At 48.1% G+C, this 17926-nt stretch overlaps 1 protein-coding gene across 1 annotated transcript; it reads left to right on the plus strand.

Annotated features, from left to right (window-relative positions):
• Positions 1-269: 269 nt before the first annotated feature.
• Positions 270-4506, plus strand: LOC135822522 (cGMP-dependent protein kinase 1-like). Its single transcript, XM_065335307.1, has 4 exons — positions 270-1844; positions 2143-2332; positions 2617-2769; positions 3026-4506. The coding sequence occupies exons 1-4, from the start codon at positions 596-598 to the stop codon at positions 3606-3608; spliced, it is 2175 nt and encodes a 724-aa protein (XP_065191379.1). The 5' UTR covers positions 270-595; the 3' UTR covers positions 3609-4506.
• Positions 4507-17926: the final 13420 nt, after the last annotated feature.

The raw sequence follows: 17926 nt of genomic DNA on the forward strand, positions 1-17926 counted from the left end.
ATAGTCATCCAGGGTGGAACTGTTTCAGGAAGGAAACGCACTGGCTTGGGTCCTTTGGGACCTCGTACAGTTTGCCCGATGCTCGAAACATCACAGTCAACACATGTCAGATTCTTTGTACACGTTTTTTGGGACGCTATTTCTCCATTAGCACTGTAATCTGTACAACTTCAAGCCGTACTTTCAATGCAGAACACCACGTGCTGGGGGACGCCATGCATGGTTGTTTGTACAACGAAGTAAAGTTGTCAAAAACCTGATGTCACACTTTGAAGCCCTGTTGGGAATGTAGGCTGTTGTTGAACACAGGGGATCGTTTTGATAGCCCTGGTTGGACGAAGTGTTCAGTGGAGGCACACAAATGGCACGACAACGAGCTTTGCTTTCCCTATTGGCTGACTCAGTCTCATTAGCCGACTTTCACCCTTTTCCGTCGACTGTTGCCATTCTTGACGAGTGAGGGTGAAACTTGGTTTGGGTGGTTCAGGGCTGAAGGACTTCCTCCCAATTGCAACGTTTCCGCATAGTAATTGAATGAAATACTTACCTCCGGTCCTGAAACTGCGGGGAGGAATCCACAGTGTGTACAGCGGAAATGGAATCTGAACTTGCCGCCAGGGCTGCAAGAATTGAGGTTCTCGAAAATGAACTCAAAGGTGAACGATTGAAGACTACTCTCTTACAGAGAGAAAATGCAGCCCTCCGCGAAGAGTTGGAGGAGTTGAAAGAAAGCATGGAGCCGCCCAGCTTCCTCAAATCCGCATCAAATACACCGGCCAAACCGGGAGACAAGCCTCCACGGGTGAGGAGGACGAGCGGAGCCATCGGCAGGTCTCTGGACGACAAGAGTGCCAAAGCGGGTATTTCGGGAGAATTGTTTGACCCGGAAACCGTACTGAACTTCAAGATCACCTACGTCACAAAGGACCAGGAGACGAAAACGAACCTGGAGAATGCTATTCGCAGAAACCCAATGCTAGGCAGCTTGGATGTGCATCAGATTCGCGATATAGTAGATAGCATGGAAGTGGGCCGTTACAAAGTTGGTGACACTATCATCCAAGAAGGAAGTCAAGGCGATAAATTGTACATCAGCGCTGATAATGGAACCTTCGAAGTGGTAGCGGGTACAAGTACGATAGCAACATTCGGCAGTTGGGTAGTGTTTGGAGAGCTTGCTCTTCTGTATGGATGCCAGCGCACAGCCACCATCAACCTTATAGAATCGGACGATGACGGTACAGACAAAGAGGACGTCCAGGTCTGGTCAATCAAGCGGCGCACGTTCCAGATGATCACGCTAAAGACGGGCATGGTGCGACAGCGCAAGACCTTGTCCTTTGTGCGAAACATTTCCTTCTTCTCGCACCTGAAAGATAAAGAGGTGGAGCTGCTTCGGCTGGTCGACGCCCTGACCGAGGAACGGTACATGCCCGGAGAGTACGTGTTCCAGCAAGGTGCAATTGGCGAGACGTTCTACATCATACAAGAGGGCGAGGTTGTCGTGGAGAACAAGTCCGGCGCGGCAGGCAAAGACCCGGTTTTCGTGGCCACTCTGCGCCAAGGCGACACGTTTGGTGAAACGGCTCTGTTGCATGATGACATACGCACGGCGGACGTCAAGGCTGTTACCGATATTGTCCTGCTTGCTCTCGGGCGAAAAATGTTCGAGCGGACCTTGAGCCTGGTGGAGAAGAAGTACGAGTCCGCACTGCCAGTCTCCACGATCTATGATGCGGATGGGATGGGTTTAATGCCAACAACATCCTCATCTCATTCTGTGGATCCCACATACGAAGATCTTCTCATGCAAGACTTTGTTATCCTTGGACGACTGGGAGTAGGTAAGAGAGTAAAGCTACATGTACCTGATCGTGTGTGTGTGTGGTGTGTGGGTGTGTTGGGGGAGGGGGGAGGGGGGGGGGGGTGCATGTGCGCAGCATGTCTTCAGTTTGCACATACTGGTATTCCTCTTGTTGTTATAAATTATTCTCGCCATGTGGCCAGTAGCCAATTAGAGAGGTTTTTGCTGTTGTTGCTGCTGCTGCCGTTGCTGCTGCTGTTTGCTGCTGCAGTTTTCTGTTGCTTGCTGCATGTAAAGTAAAGGTTTGACATGAGGTCTTGACTGTTCCTGTCCTGCAGGTGGGTTTGGCCGGGTCGAGTTGGTTCACATGATCGGCAACGACACCAAAACATACGCACTCAAGTGCCTGGCCAAGAAACAACTCGTCGAGCGCAAGCAGCAGGCCCAGGTATTCCGCGAGAGGGACCTGCAGAGATCCATAAAGCACCCATTCATTGCTCGACTGTACGGCACCTTCAAAGATCCATGGTAAGTTCCTCACTCAGTTGGCTCACTTTGGGGAAAAGTACAAGAGACACTCCCAAAGTAGCCAAAATCCCAGTTCATGCCTAAACCTTTTTCTGAGAAGGCGTGCAGTGTGTACAGGCAGTATAACCAACCCAACTACACTGGTGTGAGATATGATGGCAGTTGCTCGTGCTGGTTTTGGACTCCGTGTCGTTGTCTCTTTCTCTCCCTCTGTCTCACTGCCTGTGCGTGTTGTTGTTGTTGTTGCTGGTGGTGGTGGTCTTGTTCATTTATGCTTTCTCCAGCTTTCTGTACATGCTGATGGAGCCCTGCCTCGGTGGGGAGATGTGGTGTGTCCTAAGAGATTGCGGCCGCCTGACAGACGCAGAAGCTCAGTTCATCACCGGCTGTGTCATCGAAGCACTGTCGTATCTACACCGTCGTCACATCGTTTATAGGTGAGTGTGCGCGCATGCACACACACACACACACGGACACCTGGAACGTCCATTGCCGTAGCGGTGGCTTCCCCATGCCGAGGCTCCAGACTCGCCATCTGCAATATGGCTCGTGTCACTTGAGGTCGCGCGGACAATTTTTTGCAATTTTGACAGATAGCCAGCCCTTCACTGGCCGCATCCAAGAATCCCAAATGCTGAATTAATTTCATCCCCTATTGTGTCTGCCTCTCTTGCTGTTACTTTGTATCCGTAGGGATCTGAAGCCGGAGAATCTGATGTTGGACAGTCGTGGCTACTGCAAACTGGTGGACTTTGGCTTTGCGAAGAGACTGGACGGCCCGGCGTTCAAGACCTGGACGTTCTGTGGTACGCCGGAGTACCTTGCACCGGAGGTGATTCTCAACAAGGGACACTCCTTCACCGCTGACATCTGGGCAGTCGGCATCCTGATCTTCGAGCTCCTAAGCGGCTGGCCTCCGTTCGTGTCCAACAAGCAAGTCGAAGTGTACAGCAATGTCCTGCGCGGCTTTGACAACCTTACCCGCTTCCCGGCCGACAGCTTCCCGGCCGTTCCCAAGTCTCTTGTGCTGAGCCTGTGCCGCCTGAAGCCGGCCAAGCGGCTCGGCGCAGGCCTCGGCGGCAGTGGCATTGGTGCCATCCAGAGTCACAAGTGGTTCTCGAACTTCAACTGGCTGAGCCTCCGCAGCCAGACCATGGAGCCCCTCATCGTGCCCAACATCAGCAGCGAAACCGACCTCAGCAACTTCGATCAGAAGGACAAGAACAAGGTGAAGCCAACCTCGCCCGACCACAGCGGCTGGGACGAGGGCTTCTAGTTACGATGCAACTGTCGCTCGCTGACCACCTGTGGTACTGTGCACGTGGAATTTGCCGGCATCGGATGAGTCCAACGCTGGTTGAGTCTCTGATCTGTGGATCACAATGGGCTCAGTGACCCTGGCATTTTCCAACTCACTGCAAAAAACTGACTTGAAACAGATTTGACCATATTTGGAATGAGAACTTAGCACAGACGTGCACTAGAGTTTCATCCACATGACGGACGGACCTATTGCGACAATACGGAATCTTTCTCACTGAACTAACTTGTACCAAAAGTTTATGACACAACGAATGTGACCTAACCGTTCTGCTATATCCAATGAAACAGGTGCACAGCGTGTCTGCAGTGCTCGTTTCAAGGCGTGGGTTCCAATAGATGAAACACCACGATGCAACGTACCACCGATAGGATTTTTATTCTTGTTCTCTCCCCTGGCAAATCGGACGAAGTAACCAGATGCTCCGATCAGCTGACTGCTCATCAGTGTACATGCTAACACAAACACACGCAAACCTCGCATCTCTAACCCTTTCTTGTCTCTCAAATACAATGGATATACAATGTTTACTCTCACTTTCTTTCCTCGTCCTATCAGCTTCTTCGCGTCACATTCATGCTGGTTTTATATCGAATCACTTTTCAAACAACAGAGCAGTGACATATTTACTCGGATCATCTTTTCCGTATAGTTTCTAACTTTCTACGGTTTCTAACACGCACGCTTCCTAACTTTCTATGGGTTTTATGGTTTCAATGGCTTGACATTACATGCCTGTTTTCTACTTCGAAGAAGTCTATCTGTAACTGTATCCGTTTTCAGAGCATTCTCTGCTCGGCTTCTATTTGGATATCAGTATTTCTTTCCACCTGATTCTATTGTATGACTGATACTATTGTGTTCCTGGAATGGACTGATTTGCGCTCCGCCACAATCAATAGGCCTTATGCACGTTGCACAGATGCACGAAATCCCGTAGAATCTTGTAGAATCCCGTAGACCCGGTTCAGGGGGTTGGATGTTGAATGTGCAGGACCCTAGTATTGTGTTTACTGCTATTCCACTATGAAATGGGCCCTGAAGGCATTTCATACGAACACTTTTTCCGGCAGAGATCTAGCTAGTCGTTAGTTCAATCCCAAAGTGAAGAAGCTGGAAAAGTGATTGTTTGCCATGATTTATGAGGCTAAATGGGTCAAATGTGCATGTACATGACCACTCATTGAACACCCAACCGAGTATGTACATACCTACGGCCCTAGTACAGAACTTACTTCGTACATCTGTACAACGTGCATAAGGACCATTTACCCAGTGCAAGAACTATCTACCCCACTATCAGTACATGTAACAGGGGAACTTGAAACTTGGTTTCAGCAACCACCCACGGGGGGGGGGGGGGGGAAGGGGGCCAAACGATGATCTTAGAACTGAGGAGGTCTCTAGAAACAGGGTGACCCATGCACGTTCAACACATTCGGTATGCCGTAGGACCGGGTAGCACAGGGCAGGGTGTCCAATGTGCAGGTCTCAGTTACTGTGGAAGGTTCACTCATTGTCATGTACATGGATGCGGGATTGTCGCAAAATTCTTCGTCGTCCCTGAAACGAACACCGTTCATTGGGGAGGGTGCAGGGTGTTCAAGCCAAGATTGTATGTCGACCGACACTGTACATGTGGATGCATGCGAGTTGCGTTGTCCAGCATAGCAACCTGCGTTGTCCAGCATAGCAACCTGCGTTCATTTTTGGATAGGGTCAAAGTACGAAATGGATGATCATGGTTGCTTCAGGGACGACAAACTGATAACCTTTTGCAACGACCCCTGAAAAAGAGGAGCAGAATTGACCGACTTGTCCGCCAGAAATATAGTTTGCACGGTTCTGCCGAACTTTATAACCTTTCCAAACAGATCATGTCATTCTCTCAGCATTACCAGCTCTCCGCTAGGTAGTTGCGTGACTTTGCATTCGCAGATGCCATGTGCCCAAGCCTTGTGGAAATATGAAGAGTACATGTGCACCCAATGGTCACCATCAAGCCAGGGCCTTACAGGACAGGGGAGGGGCTATGTTCTGTATGTAGTACCGTTGATCCGCCCCCACGCCATGTCGCTTCCCAGCCGGTTTTTCGGCAGGGGGCGGGAATTCGATCAAGGCTGTCAAGTGCAGTACGATGTACAACAACTATTACTTGGAGGATCGGACTCGATGTGCTAAATTGTGCACATTTTCATCGTGGATTGGCACATATTGTGTACAGCAGTGCAAGCGTCGGTTCAACATCTTATTTAGTTGTATACGCCGAAATTGCTTCACAGGTAGAAAATCGACAGGGGGCGGGAATTAGAGAGGGGGCGGGATCAAAGGTACTTTATGGTGCTATACTTATACCGGTAAGTATGTTTCCAAGTAGCGGGTACCGTAGCGGGTTGGCCTAAGAGGTAAAGACCATGATTGAAAAACGAGACGGGTACCACGTTCATATCCTACTTGGAAGCGGAAGGATTTTCCAAACTGTGTTGTGACCCAAGGTGATCGGGAACTAACCGACAAAGATAACATGGATGTGACAAATGGAATGTCAAGCTTTGGCCACGATTTGGTGTCACGGTCTGTGATAATAATAATAATGAGCTCTCAGATGCATAATGTATGATGTTTTGTGGGAAGCATGGTCCGGTTATTTCCCCCATTAAACTTTGGATCTGGTTTATCCATAACATTCTCCTTGCCAGGTAGCACCTGAAGCAATCGTTAAAACTCGACTTGGCCAAACATGTTATAAGGCACATAATATCATGTATTATTCAAAATTTAAATAATAATAATAGTTACAGTTCGCATGTCACTCATGGAAGGATCCATGGGCTTAACGCATCTGTCAACGAAATCCAGGCAGAAGAGCCGACAAAAGGCATCTCATTATTGTTAGAACGTATCGCAGTAAGAACAACTACGCAAGCGCAGCACATTTTCCACAAGCATCAGCCATTCTTTCTTGTCTAGAGCCAGTTCAAAACAGTCAGAAATATCAATATTGGCGTGCTTTAGATCACTTTTAATATTGTCAATCCATCTGAGATGGGGTCGGCCACGTGGGCGCTTGATGTCCCGGGTATTAATTGCCATCTCCAGTGCTTGGTAGGACGCTGAGTTACGTCCTTCGCGAACAACATGGCCCAGCCAGAGCAGCCGACGTCTGCGACAGGTAGTGCTGACTGGGCCTTGTCGCGTTGAGGCGTACACCTTGGCATTCGACATGTGGTGAGGGTACACCACACCAAGCAGGTACCGCAATTTTCTGCGGTGCCATGCGTCCAGCCGATTACTGAGTTGCTGTGTCAGGGCCCACAGTCCGCAGTTATACAACAGGATAGGCAAAATGAGGGCAGAGAACATACAAAGTCTGGAGCTCAGTTTATGACGCTTCCACGAAATGGAGCCGAACGCTCTATTCGCAGCACCTATTCTTGCCTGAATATCCTCTGCGGACCCCAACAAAGAGCCAAGCAGCTTGACAGATCGCCAAGAGGAGTCGGCTTTAGTTACTGTAATATATTGTGTTTTCTGAATATTTAACATTAGGTTATCTTCTTTGAATTTTTCACTTGATTTCTCCACAATCTCCTCGAGTGAAAATTCAAAGAAGATAACCTAATGTTAAATATTCAGAAAATTTAAATAATAATAATTAAATGTTATATCCTCCTTATAGCTGCGTCTGGTGCCTGGGCATGGGCTGTATTGTTGCCAGCGGAAGCGGAAACTGGTAGTTCTGCAGTAGGCCATGCTGTGAGGTGCCCCGTACCTTCACAGACCCTGTGCACAATTATACAGCACACCTCAGGAAATTGATTTTGCACCTTGTGTTGAGTCTAATTAAGAATGTTATGTCAGTAACGTCACGTAACACCTAGCACCTGTGGATGGTGATGCCCATGCGTAGTATACATGTCAGTGCATATTTTACAAAGTGCAAGTGAATCAATCTGGAGATCATGTGATGCTAGTGAGAAGGAGCCATTTGCATGGTGGTTCACACCGGAAACCACTGTGCATCTGATTAGGCTTGAACTACACACGTACACGCATCCCAATTAGGCCAACTCAACATATCGTATGGCGTGACTTCAGTCTGCTTCAAGGAAATATTAATTGAAGGAAGCAATCTGAGAGGCTGCCACGTGCAAGTGTTGCTGAACCTCTTGCGTGTGGCACAAATCAAATGCTGGAAGAGAATCCTCATTGGACAAGAATGATGGAGCAGAGCACCATCTCTTACATGTGGTATAGTATGGCGCGGCTCCCTGGCCAAAAAGACACACTGATCATGGTGGCTGCCATGACGCAGGACCCGGCGCCGGATGCAGTTTTTTATTGGTCCGGCCAAACCATAGCCTTTCATACTTTGAGTAGGATGTAGCGAGTATACATGACCTCCTCAGCAGTAAACATGCCGCGATTTGGTGGCAAAGAAGTTGGTCTGGTGGTGACCTGCCACGGGACCGGACCGGAGGGCGGGCTGTGGCATGCTGTCATCAGTGTGGCGCCATGACCTTCAGAGAGTAGTGAAACTACGCGGGTATTTTCATGGCTTCTCGTGACTACAATCAGGGCAGACTCTGATTGCCATCCGGCATACCCAACAATAGAGCCTAGAGGTTATGCGAATGATTTCATGGGGTGAATCAGCGGAACCGCTTATGGGTGCTAAGTATGCAGCGCGAGTCGCTAGCGCATCGCAGTGCCACGACGTTGCCAAAGCACCTCAACCAAGAGTCCATAACCCAAGAGTATGCAACTGTGATCTCTTATGGGCCAACCGCGCAGCGCGCTGCCTTCATTACATCATTCAGCTGCAGTCCGCGCACTGCGGAAAATCAAACACCACACTTTCCCTCTAGTTTGAAATGAACTTTCGTACGGAACTGGAGTTCACGCGCCAGAATTCAGAGATTGTGTAGGTACTGGAACGAATCGAGCAAAAACGGATGGGCTCGTGCGAGAAATTGAGAGTTTGAATGCATGCTTTCAGAGCGTGATGAAGGCAAGTTACGTAATGAAGGCAGCGCGCCACGCATGCACCCATTATCACAGTTGCATACTCTTGGGTTATGGACTCTTGCCTCAACTGATGGTGCGATCGCATAAGCTCTATCTTATAATTATGGGATGATAGTGATTCTCCACTCCCTAGCATTTTTTTTCACGGTTCATGTGAGACTCGGCTAGAGGCGGAGTTTTCCGTATCCGTAGAAACGCCACCACCCTCTATGGATCAAGGCACAGATGCAGCTCCTAAAGCGGTGGGAGGTGGGTAGATCAGCTCACCAGCAAGTGGTCAAAGACCGAAAATCCCATTCACTGCATCCATGTTTTCCTCGCGCCAGGCCACGAGTTCCCAATTAACTGTGGGTCGCAGCACGGCTGTAAGAAATCCTTCCGCTTCTAAGCAGGACTTGAACCTGGTACCCTCTGTTTCTCAATCATATGTGTTGTGATATGCTGTCACCCTACCAAGCAAGGCTTGTATGCAACACTCCATGTGAAGTTAATACTGTAGTAATGGATAAAATTTCTCTTCCCCTGGACTGGCTACATGTATGTACATACCGGTAAGCAGGGCCGAACGTGGGTCGAATAGGGCTGAACCTCCCTTGGGCCTGTGCCAAGGCAGAAGGTGACATACATACAAGAAGTCCGACATGCATGTCCTGGCAGCCTATCGCTATCAGTAATCAGCAGTGTTCGCTGTGTCCAGCTACCACATCCATTAGAACCGTGATTTTATCAGCTTTGAATGCGCTCCTTGTACTGGTTTTGCATGGATATTTCACCTTATCGGCATCTTTCTATGATGATATTATTTCTTCATTTTGTTGTTGCTGCGAACCCTTGTTCGTTTGGCAAATCGGTACAATATAACTTGTGACTCTTGGTTGTTAAGTTAAAAATCCCTATCAGTATCACAGCTTGTACTGCAGAAAAGGTGAAGCCACTACAGCTACACAACATTGTATTTGCATGTTTGATTGGTGATCTTTTGGTCCACTGTTACCAAGGTATTGTGTAGTGCAGACGAGACAGGGACTAGGTCCGACCTTAGCCATGCTGTCATCACCCAGCCGACTGCCAGATCTACCTTACCTAATAATATGTACATGTATAGTGTACTACTATTGTATACCCTTCTGGGTCAAATCAACAGGGCATAGCTATAGGGAGAAGAGTCAAGACACCTCTCTCTCTTTCTCAATTAGCAGTGAATGGAATGCTCTCGGCAGTGTTACCTATCGACAACAAGTGGCCACTTTTCACACATCAGTGCATGATGACTATGCAGCAATTTTATATCCGCCAACAGGGAATCTCAGTTGCTGGCTTGCCAAGTAAGTTGGTGTACTTCAAAGTATGCTCATGTACACCACAGCAGAGCACACAACAACCCAGGACGGCATGAGGAAACGGGACTGGAGACAAAACGGACACAACTGTGACTGTTTTTGTCACGTGATTGATTATGTATACAACTGGCTTTGTCCTTCATGTGAAGACTCCAATGTGGCATCATTATGACTTTGTCCTTTTGTCCTTGTGCTGGAACTGAGTGTCAATGAATAGTCTGTCGCCTTTCTTTTGTGTTTTTGATGGATGGATACCGTTTTCCTTTTCCAGTACCGGTATTGTTGGTTTATTACGCAACTCGGAAATACTACTGAAGTAGCTTTTACCTACTAAATTAATTACACGTAATAGTAAATACTTACAATCATGGTCCTTGATTTGAGGCAAGTGGCGGCTGTCAACTGGAGGCAGTGCACTTCCTGGTCGCCACATGTCCGGGTGATGCATAGTAGCACAAACAGTCATGTTGTATCACAGAATTAGCATACAGTAGTACACTGTAGTGACCTCGTGCTTAGTTAGTGCATGGTGCCAGGCATCATGATATCAGCTGCATGCACCTGGACAGGCTGCAGATTCATTCAGAAGCAAGTACATGCACATGAGGATATCATATACTGCACTTTTATACAATGTAACAATAATAAGAAAATGACATCATTATGACATGGACAATACATGTACTAGAATTAATATTGGGTATTACATAGATACATGTATGCATGCACCTCAGCCTGTAGGAGTAGTAAGGCAAAGTACAAAGTACATGTAAGTACTGGCTATGCAGGTGCATGTACATGACAGTTAGTTCAACCTCAGGACTAGAGCAGCGGCCCATTTACTAATGATTTAGCGCACAGAATGTTGCTCTTGGTGCAAGAACTGTGAAATGCCCAGTGATGTCCTCGGCTCTACGAGGCCAAACTCTACCCTCCAGCACTTGGTTTGGTAATTACACAAAAATACATACGTCACCACTGGCACACTTGAAGCAAAAAGGAATGGGGGGGGGGGGCAGTCTGGGCGGAGCCATTGGTGGTAAGGCTGACTCAGTGACTGTACATGCCCATGTACGATTGCAATTGTACAATGGTATGCAGCCGTAGAGCCTCAATTACATTTGAATCACACACCACATGACACCGTACAATTACACTGTAACATGCACTGTACTGTGCAGGCTGCTGACATAACCCTTGTCCGTAATACTGTATTGGGAAACCAAATCAATGAGGTATGTATATCATATAATATGTGTACATGTACTAGTCTATGTCATGTATGATGTACTATAGTACAAGAACTGAAGAAGGGGTGCCTTTGATCAGGATGTTTGTTTCCTGCACACACACACACACACACACACACACACACACACACACACACACACACACACACACACACACACACACACACACACACACACACACACACACACACACACACACACACACACACCTAACTACATCAGTAAATGCCAGTAGAGCACAATCTTGTCTGCACCGGGAGTAGATCGACAGGAATTTCATAACAATTTCATTACTGCATTGTACTCTAGAGTGATGTCACTTGCTGGGGACAATTCACAGACCCTAGCTATGACCATGGACTGTCACTCATGCCTACGACTACCAGATACTAGTAAACATGCACTCATATAGATATCATGGCAACCTTTTCTGGCACTGTGTACAATGTATGTGTGTGTGTGTGGGGGGGGGGGGGGGTGGAATGGATGCATGGTCCATATTACCATTTGTGAAAAGGCACTGTGACAAAACTCCCAAATGGAAAATTCGAAACACACTCACAGCTACAATGTCAATGTACATGTTTCACTTGTTGTTGCCAGCAGCAAGCCGCCAGGGTACGTTACAAGATACAACGCCACACAATGGCCAAGCAGTGTGTTTAGTATTCACGTATAAAACACGTCTTCGCCTCTGCCACCGGCACGTCAGGGTCACACATTTGGGCAGTACTAGAAGCACAAGTATCTTTTTAAAGAGCCTCGACGGTGAAATGGTTTCTAGAATGCTCCCTGTCAGAGGACATGCTGTCACGTGGCTATGCTGTGAGATGTGCCAAACAGGAAGGGTGCCAAACTACGTTCACTGCACTGCCCTGATCTGCCGCACTTGACTTGAAGAACTAACTTCAGGGCTCACAGTCCAATACAAAAGCGTCGAGTCGCGCACGGCTTTGCGCGGATGTCACGTGATGACAACTGACCAATCACAGGCCTCTATTCTCCTCTATTCTCAAATCTTTGATCTAGTCCACTACATCGGCCCTGATGTCCACGAAGCTGGGATTCGCTATGCTGATTCAAAACCCCCAAACTCAGTGATCTACCGCAGCGTTTCACCATTTTCCCTCCAGTTTTCCGGCACGGATTAGCCAAAGTCTGGTCGTTTTGGCTTCGATTTCGGCACAGCAATCGGAAAAGTGATCGGTAAATGTCTGGAGAATTCCACGCTGAAAAAAATAAGCCATAGATGATCAAAATCCGCCAAGAATGAGATGTAGTGGACATTTTTGAGTGAGTGCCACTCAGCGCGCAGAACGCCAAAAGTGCAAAAGCAGCACCAGATCAAACAACAAGAAAAACGCATGCATGCAGCGGAACAGCAACGCGCGCGCCGTCCAACAGAAAATCATTGCGCACAGATTTTTCAGTGTTCTCTCCTCAGTTCGCCCGCGGAGTTGGTTGCTGTGCTTTCGTTCTCGCTGGAGTTCTTGTGGCAGCGCATTTCGCCATCATGGAGGAACTGGTACCTCTGGAAACCTGGCCTTCAGTGGCCCTCAACTAACGCCTGGCGGATTTGCTGGTCCCGTTCGCCTCCATCCGATCAGCAGCTCTGTGTGGTATGTTCTCGGCGTTACCTGCCTGGCGAGCTCTGACTCGTTTGTTTGTCTTCTTACCTGTGGAACATCGCGATCGCTCATTGTAGCATCAGCATTTGGTCGAACAGCGGCTACATGACATGAATTTCCTGGGACTAGCACAGGTTGCCTGTCGCCTTCTCCTTCGGTGGACCAATTCTACAAGGCACAGTGAAAGGCAAGTCGTTGCCGAGGGCTGGCAGTAACTGTTCAGTGTTGCAGTGCAATTCCCAGTGCAAATAATAAAGCAAACTATTTCCACTGGAGTATGCACGATCGTAAAAGCACAAGATCGAGACGAACGGAAACGAGAATGGTTTGACACTGCATGCCAAGAGAAGGCGAGGAAAGGACAGGTCCGACCAAAATATCGCGAACATCGGCTCTGCAAGACAAGAACAGGCTACTCAAGCCAAGGTTCTTTCTCTTCTTTGTTCTGTTGGGATGCGTAGGATGTACACGATCGTGCTCTCGTGGGGTCACGCGACTCACGTGCACCAAACCCGCCCTCGCACGACGCTTTTGTCGATCCTGCATACCGACTGTGAGCCCTGAACTTGTTACTTGCACGAGGAGGGACAAGAAAAGGAAGGATGCACCCAATGCAGCTATCGCCTGTACTGATGCACATTTTGTTCCTGGGACTGTCCCAGATTCCTCGTGATTGCTCAGCATGAATTAGCAAAGCGAAACTGACAGTGTGTATCGGCGCATACAGCATTGCCAAGCCAGGGGCCCAGTTTTCCCTGTGATAGAATCTGAATCTGATGATTTTACTTCGAAGTATGCACCAACTGTCGCGAGGAGGCACCGCCTAAGTGCATGTCTACTGAACAGGAACCCCTTCCAAGCCTAGGCCTCTAGCATACAGATTACAGCCAGTGCACAGAAGCTCACTAGTACTACTCCGTATACAGCTGAAAGGCGACGAAATGCCCTACTCCAACTGCACAATGCCCTGCCCTTTTAGTTCATTGGTCAATAGTGGATACCATAGTAACCATACCATACCATACTCCCAGACCCAGCCACACATGTAGAGGGGACGGTTTCAAATAGGACATAGGTTGCAAACCGGAACGGACTCAATATTCACTTTCTCTCTTGGTATTTTGATTAGAAAACATATGTCACAGTGAGACTACGATGTGTTCTACTCCGAGCCAAAATTTCATGGCTCTGCGATGACCAGAAGCGCCATATCAAGCAGGTGAGTTTTTGACGTGTTGCTTCGCACTGCGACTTGAGTTTTACGACTTTCGAAAAATCAACTTCTTGTCGCACGTAAACAGCGGCTCGCCTCTCGCCAATAAAGCACCGCATACCAATCAAAACTAATGGAAGCACACACAAGGCTTATTGTTACTCTGTACTGGCCGCCGTGGAGCGATAGCAATTACCTAATTTCAGACCCAGAGTGAATTTGACGTGCACTCTAAAACGTGTCCGGTTTGGAGCCACCTCTGATTTGAACTTTTTTGAAGCGAAAAATTGGGCAACTTGGAGGCAATGGGTCAACGCAAAGGAGTGGCTCAGTTCGATTGACTCTGGCCCCAGAGCAAACTTCAACATGCCAGTTTCCTTCCACAAACATATTTCGAGTGAAAAATCAACGCTGATGATCGGTTTGGGTCTATACAAATTTGGCTGTCAAAACGTCCCGGTATCGAGCCGTCTCCTCTACATTGTATGCGTACATGCACAGGTTTCACACAAGCAATATCTACTAGACATGCATGTGCACTGCACACGTAACAAAAGACCATCCCGTACATATACATATACCCGCAGGAGTCATCTCCCTCTCAGATCATTCCCCCCGGATGATGCAGAGATACTCTGGAGCCTCACCCCTGGGCAAGGCTGATGAACTTTCATTAAAGACACTAGGCCACCAGCATGCCCTCCTGTTTTCTATACAGTTCATCACTTATCTGACTATTTCTGGCCAGAGATCACAGACTCTCGCAATTCATGTATCCCGGATAAGAAAGGGTTGTCCCGCACTCCTTTGTGTACATCATTCAGGACCACCACACGCCGCCACGCTGTAGGGCACTATGCACATGGCATGTGATAGACTGATAAGCTACATAAATAAAACAATGCGTCATTAAATTTTCACAGTGTCAAGTGTGCCACATGTACTCGCGAAACTGATTCAGGAGAATTCACTGGCAGGGGATGATTGGTGCAGTGGTGTGCTAGTACTAGTACTAGTACTAGTACTAGTACTAGTATGCATAGCACAGAACTGGAGCTGTACACTGTACATCTACATAGTCTCAAGCTTTGCTAGAACTCATAACCATGATAACTGTGCACTTGTACTGATGATAAACAGTCATCTCGTGACTGTCCCCAGCTTCTGAAGTACACTGAATTGCAATGTCAGCAGGAACACTAGTTCATGCATGGTATGCCGCAGCACATGTACATGCACATGCAGAAGCTCAACAGGATGGGAGGCAGCCGCCATTGCGGAACAAACAGCGGACATTCCAATGGTGTGGCACTGACCAACACTATAGCAGTTTAAGTGGTAGTCTTCACTCTTCTGCTCAACGACAGTGTTTGCCGGTACATAATCACTTTGTACCTGTACTACCCTGCCCCCAGGCCCTAAAGGTGATGCACTTTGGGGTGTATAAGACTTGGTTTTGTGAACACGGCTACACTGAGTGCAATTGCCAATTATTGCGTAATTGCTGACATAGCTATACTGCAACACTTCCACACAGTCATCACTGCAATGATCTCTATCCCCCTGGTTTAGGTGGCTATCAGCACAAAGTCATACTAGCAACGATGCCTTCCTACAGGCAGGCGTGAGTTGCACCAGTTGCTCCACAAATGCACGTTGTATGGATGCCTTTCTAAGTTTATATTTGTGACCTGAGAGCTTCACATCGGGCAGCAGCCTCTGGCAATTGCGCATCCTGCTGCACATTCCACACTGTTCACAAGCCGCAGTTGCTGTGGCTTCCGCTCGTTTCGATATGATGACACCTAGTTTTGCCTTTGTAGAAAACAAACATTACCCTTTTGGGATGGCTTTCCGTAATGGTGGAGGTGAGGGCAGTTACATTGCATCTCCACCAGTGGGGGCCACAGTCATTTTGGTCCATCCTTGTATCACTCGGTGGCACCTGTGACCAGTCACGCGTACATTATAGCGGAGTACATGATTGTACATGGCTGTATACAATCATGTACTTGTAATAATTATTATGTGTGGGGGTACCTGGGGTGGGGGTACCTGGGGTGGAGGTACCTGGGGTGGGGGTGGGCATGGGTGGGGGTGGGCATGGATGGGGGTGGGCATGGATGGGCCCCGGGAACGGGTGGACATCTCCGAAGCCCTGGCACAGGGTGTCTGTTTATGTGCAGTGTGGATTGTACATGCACGTATTGTCACGACAAAGGTGAAGGGCACGAACGACAAGCATTTGAGTTCTCTTCATCCACGTTCACTTACCGGTACTGTTTTGCCGTCCCCTGGGAGTGGGCAGTGGGAGATGCCACCGAATACCAAGTCCTGGGTGCGCCGGCCGTGTGCTCCTGCTAGCGACTCGGAATCTGGACATCCGCGTACCGCGACACAACTACACTGTGTTTGAACTTCAATAGGTTCACGGCCAGTCCATCCAAGTCTTTCGACGGCAGGACGGCCACACATCTGCTGCCGCTGCCGCAAAGCTGAGCAGGTGTTTGGCATTGTGGTGATGGGCCGGCAAAGCAAACACAACAATATTATCATTATTTTGTAGGCAGCACGCACGCGCCCGCTAACCCAGCAGATAACCAACACTCAGTCTCAGTGTTGTGCAGTCATGTAGATCTACTAGAGTACAGACACGATGTAGCTCTGAAAGTAACAAGGTGACTTAGCCCCGGTGCGCTAGCGAGATTTTTTCGCATTCCGAGACGAATGCCATAGATCTACCAGATGAACGTCACTCAGGGAAGCCGACGAATGAAGAGATATCAACTAACTAATACTTTATAGTTTCTTGGAAAACCAGGCCTTAGACTTAGAGCTGCGAACACATCGTCCACACATTGTACACTATAGAACTAGAAGTGCGAACGTAAGAACTAGAAGGCTCTGGCGGATGCTTTCAAGGCTTGCATTTGTGCGCGTAAACTTTTATCAGTCTAGCCTAGGCTCTAGGCCTATGAAAGGATTGGCGGTGTTACTTCGTCTCTGTCAGCGTCACAGTTTGTGCTAGCTACATTGTACATTGTAACTTTTGTAAGTATTAGTTAGCTGTAAACTGAGCTATAATGGATGCACGTGGGGACACATAACTTGCCGCAAATCTCACTCCTCTGTCGCTGTGTCAGGTGATGTCGCTCACTTTGAAAGTAATTTTGGACGTTCTAATTATTTTGGAAGTGAAACGTGAAAATGTCACGTTTCTTACGGTTTCAAGTCTCACTAACATAAAAAAAGTATTTCATACATCATACATCATACTCATAGCAAGTGAGGCTTCTCACGGGCATGATACTGTTGCCACCGGATACTGCTGACAAACACAAGGACATGACTCTCGTCCCCTAAGAGTAAGACTGAGATTAGTAAGAGTTTTAAAGATCAAGAGTACACGAGCCTGCACTCTTGGTAAGATCAAGACTAACAAGACGAAGACAGAGCGACTGGCCGAAATTAAAAAAAAACAAACAAAAAACAGAGCAGCTACCGCAGTACTGTACTGACATACCCCCAAAACACCCCCTGCAACGCCCCACAAGCTATGCCACCAACTGTTACCATGGTTACTGCCACGCGCTCGATATATGAGTGTGACTGTCGATTCGTCGATTCGTCAAGTACATGATGTAGTCGTTTACGGTCGGCAGTCAAGTCGACCGGTACTCGCGTAGCGTCAGGCAGATAGCAAGGGGCCGGGCCGCCGGGCCGCCGGGGTCTACATTATTGTAGTACTGGTATTACCAGATTACTGGTAGGGACTCGAGCAAAGTGCAGGGAGTCTTTCACCGGGTCCCTGACC

This window comes from Sycon ciliatum, chromosome 8, assembly GCF_964019385.1.
Source record: "Sycon ciliatum chromosome 8, ocSycCili1.1, whole genome shotgun sequence".
In the NCBI taxonomy this organism is placed as follows: Eukaryota; Metazoa; Porifera; class Calcarea; order Leucosolenida; family Sycettidae; genus Sycon; species Sycon ciliatum.

Excerpts from the sequence above, each read along its gene's own strand:
- LOC135822522 (XM_065335307.1), top strand. The coding sequence starts at position 596 with ATGGAATCTGAACTTGCCGCCAGGGCTGCAAGAATTGAGGTTCTCGAA. Across the intron at positions 1,845-2,142 it reads CCTTGGACGACTGGGAGTAG|GTGGGTTTGGCCGGGTCGAG; the intron begins GTAAGAGAGTAA and ends CCTGTCCTGCAG. Across the intron at positions 2,770-3,025 it reads CGTCGTCACATCGTTTATAG|GGATCTGAAGCCGGAGAATC; the intron begins GTGAGTGTGCGC and ends TTGTATCCGTAG.